Source organism: Cibotium barometz, chromosome 58 (assembly GCF_041138505.1).
Source record: "Cibotium barometz isolate CiBa-2024 chromosome 58, ASM4113850v1, whole genome shotgun sequence".
Taxonomy (NCBI): domain Eukaryota; kingdom Viridiplantae; phylum Streptophyta; class Polypodiopsida; order Cyatheales; family Cibotiaceae; genus Cibotium; species Cibotium barometz.
The window spans coordinates 6,981,564-6,995,545 of NC_141103.1; the positions used below are offsets into that span (position 1 = coordinate 6,981,564).

The 13,982-nt window shown below is 40.1% G+C and overlaps 1 protein-coding gene across 4 annotated transcripts in view; it reads right to left on the reverse strand.

Annotated features, from left to right (window-relative positions):
- The window catches only part of LOC147605841 (putative triglyceride lipase), a 170,365-nt gene extending 164,999 nt beyond the window's left edge, over positions 1 to 5,366 (reverse strand). For 3 of the 4 annotated variants that reach the window (XM_086792839.1, XM_086792838.1, XM_086792837.1), the window contains exon 1: positions 4,907 to 5,363. In XM_086792839.1, coding sequence (XP_086648965.1) covers positions 4,907 to 5,263 — 357 coding nt within the window. In that variant the 5' untranslated portion in view covers positions 5,264 to 5,363. Of the gene's footprint in view, positions 1 to 4,906 lie in introns of all 4 variants that reach the window. The other variant, XR_015265097.1, reaches the window with a different exon arrangement.
- Positions 5,367 to 13,982: the final 8,616 nt, after the last annotated feature.

The following is a 13,982-nucleotide window of genomic DNA, read 5'->3' on the forward strand; positions in this document are numbered from 1 at the left end:
AAAAACTTAGCACCGTCTAGACGCTCCAAAATGTACTCTATCCTGGGCATAGGAAACTTATTCTTGATAGTGAGTTTGTTTAATGCCCTGTAGTCTACACAAAGGTGTGCAGACTTGTCCTTCTTTTGGACAAATAGGATAGGTGCAGCAAATGGGGAGGAAGAAGGCCGAATGAATCCGGCTCGGAGAAGCTCAGATAACTGCTTTTCCAACTCGCCCTCTAAAGTCTTGGAAAGACGATAGGGAAACCTGCTAGGAGGATCTGATCCAGGGACCAAATCAATGTGATGGTCCTCAAGGCGAGAGGGTGGGAGACTGGGCGGGAGATCGTCCCTAAGCATAATGTCCTCGTGTCTGGATAGGAGGTCTGCTAACTGAGGGACTGAAGATGTAAGGGATGCTACTACTGAGGGAGGGGCTGTCTGAGCACGAACATAAAGGAGTGCTCCTTCTGCTCCCTTGCGGATAGCTCGTCTGGCCTGGAGATGTGAAATCAATGGGATGCAAGAATGCTTCTATCCCCCCGAATCATGACAGGCTCAGGAAAACCTTTACAAATAGTAAAAATGTCCTACCCCCAATTGGGAATAGGCTCATACTGACGGAACCACTGAATTCCTAAGATCATGTCACACCCTAACAGAGAGGAGACGATGAAATCTCGTTGAAATGAGGCCTTCTGAACTTCAAAGGCAAACTGCTGTGCCTTCTGGGAAATGTGGGTGCGAAGACCAGGTGTAAACCCGTCCACATCCAGATGATATGGAACTAATGTGCAGTTCAATTTATTAGCCAACTCGGGAGAGATGGCGTCTTCAGAACTGCCCATATCGAAAAGGACTACAAACTGTCGGCCCTGGGCAGAGCCATAAGCTCGGATAAGGCTCTTCTGAGCAGCATCGCTCTCACCCTCCTGCTTAGCATCAAATACCACGGATGGCATAGGATGCATGGAAGGTAAAAGTTGAACTGCATTTGAGGTAGTAGGCGGGGCTGGAGGAGCTGGGGAGGCTGTGGCAACTGTGGCAGAAGGAGCTTTGGCAGCTTGTGCCGCTTGCCATTTGTGGCAATCCTTCTTACCATGCCCTATAATATGACAGAAAAAACATCTATTTTCTGACTGGTACTTCCTTTGCTCCTCTGGAGAAAGATAACCTCCAATAATGCATGCTTTAGCCTTTTCATCAGGGGTTTTCTTAGGCTCTTTATCCTTCTTACCCCCTGAACTAGAGCTATTACTGCTGTCCTTCTTAGCATCTTTAGAAGATGCGTTACCTTTCCCTGTCTGTGCAGCTGATTGCTGCTGCTGGGGTTTGGTACTGGACTGAGATGTCTCCTTGGGCTTGCCCCCGTTGAGCTTCATTTCTTCATTCTGAGCGAGAGTCAAAGCCCGGTCATATGTACTTGGTTCAAAGTTACGAACTGTGAACCGAATGTTGGAGTCCAATCCACGAATGAATTGCTCCATCTTGGCCTGCTCAGATAACCCTAACTGCTGTGCTAAAGTAATAACCTTACCGGAAAACTGAAGCACTGGGGATCCGTTCTCTCTGAGTCCATAGAACTCGTCTTTCAGACCGGTCATGTACTAGGGCGGGAGAAATCTGGTCTTCAGGTCATGGACAAAGATGTCCCAGTCAAAGGCTGTGACACCTGTGGCCTGGTCAGTATGAATACTAGACCAATGCTGCCACCAAGTGACTGCCTCACCAGTGAGATGGGGAGCCGCTAAGTGGACTTTGTCTTGTGGGTCTGTGATCTTAGCTAATGGAAAATGAGCATTAAACTATTGAATAAATTGATTAACTGAAGAATGATCACACTTACCATCATACTTGCTGAAATTCAGTTGACTGCGAATGATGCTGGTTGATGCTACTGCGGGATGCTGGCTGGTAACACCTATGACTGGGGAGACTGAGGAGAGCTGCTGATACCTCAAGTGTATGGCCTCCTTTTCCCGTTGGTGTTCGAGTAACATACGTTCTCGATCAAGCTCACGTTGGTGTTCCCGAGCGGCGAGTTCAGCCTGACGCCGGTCTTCGTCGATCCTGCGTTGGGCTTCCTCATAGTCCCGTCTTTCTTCTTTTTCTCTTCTCCTTCGGGCCTCGTCCTCTCTCCTTTGTTGTTCCATCTGAAAGAAGAGGGAGATGTAGTCGGGTGCTGCTGGAGGTGTAGAAGGACGTGCTGCTGCTGCCTCCAAGAGTTGGAGACGCTCCATGAGTAGCTGGTTCTGAGCTCTAAGAAGAGCTATGGTGTCTGCTGTAGGCGGAAGAACAAGGTCTCCTTCGGGGGAGACGTCTTCCGGCTGATGAGTACTCTCTCCTGTAGACATGATGCTGAAGTCGGTGGTCGTGCCGGAACGCAATCTAACCATCCGAGGATGCCCCCACGCTAGGATACGGTGTGTGTGGACTATCTGAATCTGATACCAATGTGATATGCAGCGGAAGTCTTTGTATTGGTTGATCCTGTCACACAATATGCTCACACCATCTTCTATATCCTGAGTTTCGTGAGTTTAGCAATCCATTTCATTACTTCAAACTTTAAAGAGATGAGAGAGAGAGATATGAGAACTGTACACCAGATTGGGTCCCGAATTACCCACTGAAGGGCCCCCTATCCCGATAACGAGATAGTATTTGCTTTATTACTTTAGAGAGAATGACTTTGGACTGTAGATAAGCCGAACGCAAGATCTTGGAGGATCGGAGAGCGGCTGATCTGTACACTGCTGTAGAAACACCTCAATGACTTGATCTCGAGCCTATGCACTCTTCCCAAGGGCATGAGGAAGGGCTGCACACCTGAGGCTCAAAGAAGAAGAAGGTGGACTGTTCTACACACTGTTAGAATGCTGAAAACACATATGAATGCTGTGTTACCTTCACCAGATGACTGTTGAATGTGTGGATGATGCACAGAATGCTGGACACTGATGCAAACAGCAGATTCAGGGCTGAAAACTGATGTAGACTGAACCTTCAGGGCTGGAATCTGCTGTGGACAAAAACGCTGAGCTGTAGAGAGGGCTGTGGACTGAAACGCATGAGCAACAGGGGACTGCAGGGCTGCTGTACGGCTGGAGCAGAAACGCTGAAGACCTACTGTACGGCTGTGCAAAAACGCAGAGATGATGGCTGTTTGCTGGCGTTAATCTATGCTGAACTGTGGGCTGAACTGTGGGCCTGAACTGATGCTGAATTCAGGGCTGAAAGAGGCTGAAGACATGCACCTAGGGCTGGGCTGAAGCTATGGATCTCAAGGGGCTGGAGAAGAAAGCTTATGGGCACTAGGGCTGGATTAGTCTTGGGCTGAAAGCAAGAGAGAGGAGAGCTCTTAGCACAATGAAGACTGAATGAGGAAAAGAGGCTCTAGGCAAGCCTATTTATACTAACTGGAGGTTGGTCATTTAATAAAGTTAATATTTATAAATGCCCAATAATGCAAATAATGATAAATAAATACTAATAAATATGAAAAAATAACCAGATAAATCCCAGTAAATTCCCTAAGGCTTCGGGGATGTTCTAAATGATGCACAGGCATATGTATGCATATTATGCAAGATGCAGAGTGCTTTCTGATGCAAACCCTAAGGCTTCTACTAACTCTACATGCATGAATGATTCTCTCCAAGTGGGTTAAGGGACTTGATTGACTGACTGACCCGCTAAGGCTGAGGAATGACCTACGTAGCTCGTGCCTGACTTATCCTAGACTGAGGATGTACAATGGGGTCACGGCGTACGACAAATATCATCCTAATGGGTTCTAAAACTGTACAACTGTTGCACTTCTGATGATGAGCCATCTTGTCACCATGCACTGAGTGCAGAGTGCATGTGACAGGTATGCTAGATTCAATTGCTGTGGACTGCTTCAGCAAGCAACCTCCCACTGGGAAATGAAGTACTGAAGAGTTTGGTATGCTAGATTCAATTGCTGTGGACTGCTTCAGCAAGCAGCCGGTGAGGTTCTGACGTGCTTCTCACTGATCCCTCAGTTGAGCAGGTGCCCTCAGCTGATGCCTCCTGTGCTGGTTCATCTCAAGAGGCATCACATAAGTCACCCCGGGGCGAAACTGGATCATCCTCTTCACCAGTCTCTTGCGTCCACATCAGGTACACATGAGTGATGAAGGTGTGCGATTACTACTTTGGTCCATTAACTTAATGCTAAGAGAAGAAAGGAACAAGGTAGTACTCCAAGCATTTGATTGGATCTCAATGACCCGCTAAAGGACCCCCCAACCTTCCTGTGTATTTGCTTTCTTATTAAGGTGGATTGAAGACAATGCAAATTTGATCCTTGACCTGAGAATATCTTCCTCCTTGCTTGGCAGAGCAAGGGCATGTGAATCAGAGCTGGATAGGAAGCCATACTTGTTGATATGAAAAGGAACTATACTGGAGCAGGCCTGCTTCTAGGCGTTAGTGGGGGCACATGTCACACATCTAAAATCAAAAAGCACCTTTAGTTGTACCAAAGGATTGTGGAGCTTATATCACCGTTTGGTAAAAGGGCAGCATTGCATAGTCTCGCGGAGCAAGATGACCATAATCCAAGTGGGGGCAAATGCCATACATCTACCACCAATATAAACAGTTGGTTGACGCAGATATATACCTAGAAGAAAGAACCTACATAATCAATTATAGTTCAATGCCTATATTAGATGCTTCAATTTGGAGTGGACAATCAACTGATTCCGCTCTAACTCAGTATGCAAATTACCTCCTCTTTTCGAAACCCTTGGTATGTGATTGGAAATATGCAGATTAACCGCCAAAAGCAAGAAGGAAAGCCACAGAATGAAATCAAGCCAGTGCTGCATCTAAAGATTGGGCTTCAAAATCCAAAACATCAAAAAAATATCCGTTGGAGGAGATTTTTCTCTTACCGAAGGAGTGTTGTAAGCCTCAAAGGCAAATCCGGCCAGTACCACGGCTATGTTAATGTCAAAAGGCGGTCTCTCATCTGCTTCTAGGTTTTCAATGGACGAATCAGAAGCTTTCCTGTCATCGCTTTCAAATCTCCGAGCAGCATTTCTCCCTCTATAATTGCCAATAGCAGAAAACCCCAAAGACCCTCCTCTGCTATAACGTAATCTAGACCAGTAGGGGAAATTCGCGCCCTTTCTTATCTGAAAGACTGAAGGGCGACTTGGATACGGCGCATAACACAGAAAATACACGCTGCTCAACTGATGATACTGAACGGTAGCCATAGCTGGTCTTGAATACCTTGCAGTGTTCATTTGTAGAGAGTGGGAGCCGTGATCTCTCCAGAACCTTTCAACTTTTTTCGTTTGTGGGTATATTGCATGCCACAAAACCAATTTCTATTATCCGAAGGTCGAGAGGGAGGGTTCTGATGGGCTATGAGATCAAAAATTTAGCATTATGTAAAAAGACCAACTAGAGCTGAGAAAAAAAAACTAACTAGAGATAACGGCCCTGTAAGTGCCAATGGTACAACCTACAATGCTACAATGTGAAGAGAGAAAGTTGTTATTAATGTCTACAAAAGACCCGAAGGGTCCATGTGAGAGAGAGAGAGAGAGAGAGATTAAAGACTACCAACGATCCTAATAACATTTACATTATTACTTGCATGCCTAAACACTTGGAAGAGGTATCATTCGGGCAAACAAAGTAGCTTGATAATCATAAAATGTTACCTATAATTGTGTGGCATCAAAAAAAATGAAACTTAACAAAGTAAGGTGTAAAGTAAAACTCAAGTGCCTCCAAGATTTACCAAAGTGTGAGGAGATGAGTGGAAACAATGAGAGTCCTTCGATGCTTCAAGATATTTAGAGCTTATGATGCCACTCTCTCTCTCCCTCATATTAGGCTTTCACTTTCCAAAGTCGTTACATGATCATGCCAATTTTTCCTCTCACCCAGATGTCTAATTTGTGTCTTTGTAGCTCATTCAATAGAGAAGTGGCAATGGGATTGAAAAATGTTTTGATCGGTGGAGATTTTCCTCTCTTAGGTGAGGTGACAATGTGATGTAGTTTATTAACCAAGTATACTCAAAGCTCAACAATAGTCAATGAGTTACATGAACAATCAAATTGGGATCAAGCTAATCAGCCCTTAAATATAGTAGCTTTAATGGTGGATGGCCATTCAATAATGTAGTTGACAATTGTAGCAACAATTGGTGCCTGTGATGGCATGAGGGTGTGCCATGTGATGTGCCTAGTCTAATACTTTAAGCATTAGTTGATAGAGAATAATAGATTGTGGAAATAGACTAAAGTATATACATGGTATGGGGTGAGGATAAGAAGTATTAGTTTTGTATGTAAAGTCAATTTCTCTATGTTATAATGATAGCCTACTTTGATAGGGAGTCTCTCTCTTTAAATTAGTGATACTTGTGATAATGGCATATAGAGTATCTACATTGATGTGGTAGTTGAGCCTGGGTGGTGATGTGAGTTTAAGGAAGTGACCTTCCTCACAGTAGAGAGTGTAGAATTGATGAACAAGTGGCACCACATGGGGAGATTAGACACAACTAGATGGGATTTAATGGAGTACATAAGTGTGGTATCCAAGAAGGAGATGGCTTGGTTGAAGAAGAAGAGGTTGGCGAGGGTTGGTTGTTGTGTGGTGATGATGGTGCACCACACGACGGTGTGGAAGGTGGGGTTTGAGATGGGGTCGGATAAAAAGATATTGAATTGAAGCAAGTAAAGGGCCAAGGTGCGAGGATAAGGGTATTCATGGGGGACCACCTATTGATTAGTAAGGTGTCGAGGTCAGTTGGCCATGAGAGAAGCATATCCAGCTTCTTTTATTCATGGCCTTCTTCCAAGGGGGTATCACCCGAGGGCAATGGTTTCCAGCTTATGAATTTATGTGTGTGCATGGGTAATAAGGGTTTCTTTATATTGAAGGAGCTCTTGATAGGCTACTTCTCGAGCTATCCACTTGGTCATCGCTTGGTTATACTCCTCATTGAAAATTTAATGAGGACTTTGGTTTCCTCTCCAGTTGTGTTGCTGGGGCAAGCCATCTGTGCCAGTTGTGCTGGGGCGTCTTCACACTCCCCTTTGCAAACTGGCACAGACAGAAGGTCATGATGCAAAATAAGGGGGAGGAAGAAGAGGGAAAGGAGAAATACATAGAAATGTGAGAGAATAGGAGAGTATATGACTAGAAACTAGGTAAAAGGAGATCTTTTAGAAGAAAGAACAAAATAGCAACTATATCAACTTGAAAATAAGGTTTTACAAGGGAAACAGTAGGTGTTATCGAGGGAATGGCCAAAACGGCACAGATGAAACAAGGAAAACAATTGAAACGTGTAGTTTTGAAAATGGAAATGGTGGAAACAATTAAAACGCATTTCAAATCTTTGGATCCTGTGAAACAGCTAAAATGGCACAAAAACTTTGAGTTTTGAGAGTTCCCCACAAGCAATGGTTCATATATGTGCCCAACTTCTGTCTCTGAAACAGGACCTTTAATTTTCTTGAAGGGAATAATTAAAAACTCATAAAATATATCAAATGTTAAAACAACTACTTGAATTAAATTGAAAATTAAAGCATATAACAAAACATAAGACAAGAGAAAGAAATACATCACCATCAACACAAGGCAACACAAGACTGGGTGCAATCTTTCCCCCCCAACGTGAGTGGCTTCTTCTCGCGTGGGTATTTGTGATATATTCCCAAAAGTAGGCTTTCAGCCAAAAATAAAGTATACATCCATATTTGGACTTTGCCATTTAATTAGCCTTTGTCCTCAAACCTTCTAAGGTTTGCACAATTCTTCTAATGCAATAATCTAACTTGTGCACATATGCACATTACAAAATAAATCAACTAGTGCTCGTACGCACGCTGCACAATAAATTGACGCGTGCACACACACACATCACACTAATGTCAAAATAATATCAAATGCCATAATACAGCCACAAAATATTGTGAGGTCGGTCCACACGCCATGACTCAATCCACCATCCGTGCGACACCTAAATCGGTACCCTCGCACTGTGCAACACCTAAATCGGTACCCTTGCACACCTCATCACCTAAACTCATAAACATAAACCACGTCAATAGTAACAATCAATTGACATCACATCAATCAATCCTAACGTGTTCATGAAATAGGCATCATAAAAAATATATAAATTTAAATGACCATGATTATCATTCGTCAAATAACATGGGTCATAACAGTCCCCCCTGTTGGGAATCAACTGTCCTCAGTTGCGCAATCAATGAGTGGATGTCTTCATGGCACAAGTGGAGGACAAGATCATCACATCAAACAATTTCTGAAAATAAAACCAAACAAGTGAACGCATGTGAAAAGGGTCTAAGTGTCCCATACCACATAGGTACCTTCCACATACACACTCGTTGGTGAAAGATAGAAGACATAGATACATCTGGGGTAGGCATGTAAAACCAATCTAATGTCCCATACCATAGATTAATTTCACACGACACTACCTTAAGAACAGAAGTTTGAGGCGGAGTAGCTAATTCCCTCTGAAACTTTCATTCTGACATAACTTTTCTCTATCCTCAAAATTAGACTACAAGTCTTATTCCAAAAATGAATTAGGTTGAAATGGAAAATTCTTATCAACTTAAGATTGAAAAATAATCACTTACATTACTGTCAATAACTTGATGAATTCTGGGGATTTGTTCTTGATCTTATTCTTGTAATTGTCTAACTAAATTCTCGGGATTTGTTTTTGATCTTAATCTTGATGAATTCTCGAGATTTGTTTTTGATCTTAATCTTAATCTTGTAATTGTCTAACTAAATTCTCGAGACTTATTTTTGATCTTAATCTTGATGAATTCTCGAGATTTTTTTTTAATCTTAATCTTAATCTTGTAATTGTCTAACTAAATTTCAAAAATTATAATCTTTGAATAGGTTTATAATTCTTGAATTTGTGAATCTTTACTTGTAAACAATGAAATCTAAAGGGGATCTTGATCTTAAGCTTAATCTTAAACTTGAAATTAGAACTTGAATAATGATAGACATCTTGCGTCCTAGTTGATAGCAAGAACTTGATATACTAGTAATGAATCTTGGCTTAGATTAAAAATACTTGAATGGCTTAGATTAAAAATACTTAGATTACAATTCTTGAATAAATCTTGTTCTTAAGGGGTTTAAATCTTGTGGTTGAATATATCTTTGACTTAGAGCAATTCTTGGTCTAGAAAGAATCTTGTACTTGGATAGATCTTAAACTAGAACACTTGAAAATTTAGACAAAACTTTACTTGAATTGGTATAAACTTCGTAATTGTGATTGGTATACAACTTAAGCTTGGTTTCTAGTCACTTGAGAGCTATTTCTTTACTTTTCTTATCATCACTAAATTCGATGGTGAAGCAATTGATAACTTGAATTCAATGACTGGAGAAACTAGCTTGGTTCTTGAATCTTCAAATTGGTCTTAATCTTCTATGAAATGTCTAGCAATCATTTTTACTTGAATTTGGGTAACTAGATCTTGAAGATAACTTTTGCTAATCTTGTCTTGATCTTTCTAGTTAAGTCACTGTATCTAAAATTCTTTTTAGGAGCTAAAGTTTTCTAACTAGGTCTAGAAGGAAAGAATATTCAGAAAACAGATACAAAAGCAAACAAGAAATTGTAAACAATAAATAATTTTTTTTTACACATACCTCCACCTTTGGTTAATGTGTCGAGTGCGTTAACCTCTTCGGTGTCAAGCTGTTCCTGTGAATAGTACGATGGTGCAGATATTCACTCATTTCTTGACAATTAAAAGAATAGGAAAAATTTAAAACAAGAGAAAAGGTAGGGTTTCTTATCTCATATAGAATGTCGAGCTAGATGTGAATCCTGCCAAGTTAGCTCAATACACAAATGCATAATTTTTCAAGAAATAATCCATGTACCCTTTAAAATTAGAAAACTAGTAGTAGGTTAAAGCAACATTTTAATGATATCTTCACTAACAAGCTGTTTTATATTATTCGGACTTCACGAGGATTTAGAAAACAACATTATTCACAAGAATTTGACAACTCTCAAAATTTCTCTTGAGGTAAATTCTAAAAATCTGTAGAAGAAATCCAAACTAACTATATGTACATGGAATCCTTTTCCATAAAATATGATGGGAATAGTCAAAAAAAATATTTTCTTTTGTAAAATATTTTACTAATCTCATTTGTTAAGCTTTAAGCTTATTTAAAAGCTTTTAAAGCTTAGTCAAAAGCTTAAATATATATATAGTAAAATAATTTTCCTTCTAGTAGGGTGTACTCACCGCAAGAATAGAGAAGAGAAAAATAATAATAGTAATAATATGAAGCTTTATTATTATTATTAATTTTTTTTTATAAAGCTTTATCTCCATAAAGCTTTCCTAATGATTTATTCATCTAGGCAGCGCCCGTGATGAAGGAGGGAGAGAAAAATTACAGCAACAAAAAAAAATTTTTTATGCTTTATAAAGCTTTATCAAAGCCTTTATAAATTTAAGCCGTAAAGCCTTTATAAATTTAAGCCATCAAACCTCCCCCACTAATTTTCGGGCAACGCCAGCAAGTAACGTGCAGATTTTAAAAAATAATAATAATAATTTAAAAAAATCAGCACCGCGCGTAGCTCGCAAGAGAAAAAAGGAAGAAGAGAAAAAAAAATTCAGCGCCTTCTCGATTTTGCGCAACCTGAAAATTCCCTTCCCTCCCTGAATTCGCAGCACTCGCCCCGCTGAGATGAAGGAGGAAGAGAGAAGGAAAAACATCAATTGGAAAATTATATAATTATATAATATATATATATATATATATATATATATATATATATATAATTTTAAGCTTGCGCCCAGCGCATCAACTGAGGAGGAGAGGGAAAATAAAAATTAAAAGTAATTTTTGAAAGCAACTCTTGAAGAACTCTCATCCCTCTATTATAGAAATTGAGCAAAGGAAAGGTTTAGCAATTCTGCTTATGGCTCTCCATGCTCCTCTGCTTGCTCTTTCAATCCGTAAAGATAGATTAGGAAGAGGATTAGTGAAGAGGAAGGTGGTTTTATGGTTTTGAGAAACCCACTAATGGTTTTCCACCTAGTTTTACCCTTTGGGCAATAGATTGATGGAGATTGATTACCCATGGTCAAAAACAAGCTTTATTTCATCTATACATAAACAAAAATCCCTAAACGTGTTCTTCTTTCATTTAAATTCAAGAAAATTACCAAAATCACCTCTGTTTTTTGTCTCTTTCACCTCTTTTGACAGCCTTCAAGAAAATTAAATTACACCAAAGCTCTGATACCACTGAAACAGGACCTTTAATTTTCTTGAAGGGAATAATTAAAAACTCATAAAATATATCAAATGTTAAAACAACTACTTGAATTAAATTAAAAATTAAAGCATATAACAAAACATAAGACAAGAGAAAGAAATACATCACCATCAACACAAGGCAACACAAGACTGGGTGCAATCTTCCCCCCCAACGTGAGTGGCTTCTTCTCGCGTGGGTATTTGTGATATATTCCCAAAAGTAAGCTTTCAGCCAAAAATAAAGTATACATCCATATTTGGACTTTGCCATTTAATTAGCCTTTGTCCTCAATTAACCTTTGTCCTCAAACCTTCTAAGGTTTGCACAATTCTTCTAATGCAATAATCTAACTTGTGCACATATGCACGTTACAAAATAAATCAACTAGTGCTCGTACGCACACTGCACAATAAATTGATGCGTGCACACACACACATCACACTGATGTCAAAATAATATCAAATGCCATAATACAGCCACAAAATATTGTGAGATCGGTCCACACGCCATGACTCAATCCACCATCCGTGCGACACCTAAATTGGTACCCTCGCACTGTGCAACACCTAAATCGGTACCCTTGCACACCTCATCACCTAAACTCATAAACATAAACCACGTCAGTAGTAACAATCAATTGACATCACATCAATCAATCCTAACGTGTTCATGAGAAATAGGCATCATAAAAAATATATAGATTTAAATGACCATGATTATCATTCGTCAAATAACATGGGTCATAACAGTCTCATCCATTGGTGCATGACTTGGCACCTCTAAGCACCTTTTGGGCTTGCAAAACTTCCCAAAAATGAGCAAATTGACCATTGGATCTTACCTAAAGGGTGGTGCAAAGGGAGATGTATGTCCATGTGCATTTTGTTTAAGCAACACATGTGACATCGCCTCGGGCTAAACTAATGATGACCTCGTGGCACATGTATGTCGAAAACTAGAGAGATCACACATGATGGTTCAAAAATTAGCATATTGACAATCACATGACTTGGGGTACTATAGTTGTCAACTCCGACTAAACTATTATAAACTATCGTGAGACAATCTATAATATGGGGAATCATCCCTTCATATCATTCAACTCCAAGCATGGAAGCAGCTCTCTTCTTCCACTAGCAACTCTACCTCTGCAAATCTAGGCATGGAGCTAGCTCTTCTTCCACAACTGACAGACATATATGAGGAATCGTCCCTTCATGTCATTCAACTCTAAGCATGGACCTAGCTCTTCTTCTAGTAGTGGCTCTATCTCTATAAACCAGACATGGTACTCTCCTCTATATTCCAATTCTCTTCTCATTCCTTTTCACATCTTCTACTTTCCTCCAATTACACACCTTCCTTCCATACACCCATATTTTGCAAGCAATCACAACATGTGAGTGCTTAACTCTTTCATTCTTAAGTTAGACGACCTGTTTTTGCAACTTCATTGCTTGCATTTGATTGCCCAAATCCTTGTGTTTTTTTGCTCATTTGGCCAAATCTCAAATTAGGGTTCATGACATAGGAAAGAGCTAAAATCAATTACCTATTTGTAGCCTTAATTGTTGCCTTTTGTAACCCTAAATGTTGCAAATTGATCGCCCAAAACTCTATCTAAATTTAGCAAGTTATTTACCCAATGCTTGGTTTAGGAACTAAAACTTATACAATTGAGTTTCACCTTCTACAATAACAAAATTGGCAATTCTCAAACCAATACTAGTGCACGTATAATAAGTAGTCTTTCAGGATGTGATACATATGCAAAGAATTCGGATATGGCCATGGGGGTGCAATAAAGATACACCGAAGAAAAAAAAAAGGGCAATCAAGGAAGCATCTATGCTAAAAGGCTGGGGCCCGCATCACTTCTACATTCCTAACTTTTATAGAGAAGCAATAATGGCATAGAGAGCATGTAGAGGACGTAGAGAAGTCATCCAACTTCAAATGCACACAAGGAAAAGGCATCTAGCAAAGAATTATACTTTATCAACCTTGTCAAAGGGGTATGGAAAAAGTAAATTTGTGCCTCTAACGAAAGTCAACATACCAACTGTAGTGAGGTTAGTATGCCAAGCATGTCAGCAAAAAAATTAAATAGATCGTAGTGTCTAGTGATGTTTATATTTAGAATATCTCCTAGGTGTGCCTGGAGTAGTCATTAATAAAACTCACAAAGTAGAGATATCCCCCGATTGGTAGTGTCCTCATGGGACCACATATAATTTCTAGATTGCCCTAACTAATCCATCTTTTGGGAATGATGCCTATGCATCTTGCTAAAAAATGCACCCCTCATAGACATGTTTGATGAGTGCCTTAAGTTTTGGCAACTCTGACACGATCTCTTACCTTTTAAGGCACAACAAACTACTAAAATTCAAGTGACCAAAGTAGGCATGTTAAAGCTTCGCGTCACTCATAGCACATGTGGTAGTAACTGAACAAGCATTATGTGTCAGTCTCTCATACCTGTCCCACCTGTAAAGCCCATTGCTTAGAGTAGTAGACACTGTAGTGATGTCTCCATCACTCGAATCATGAACGATACACCATCACTCGAATCATGAACAATACACCATCAATAAATCTAACCATTAGGCTTGTCCTAGCAATGGCAGAGACTAACAAGT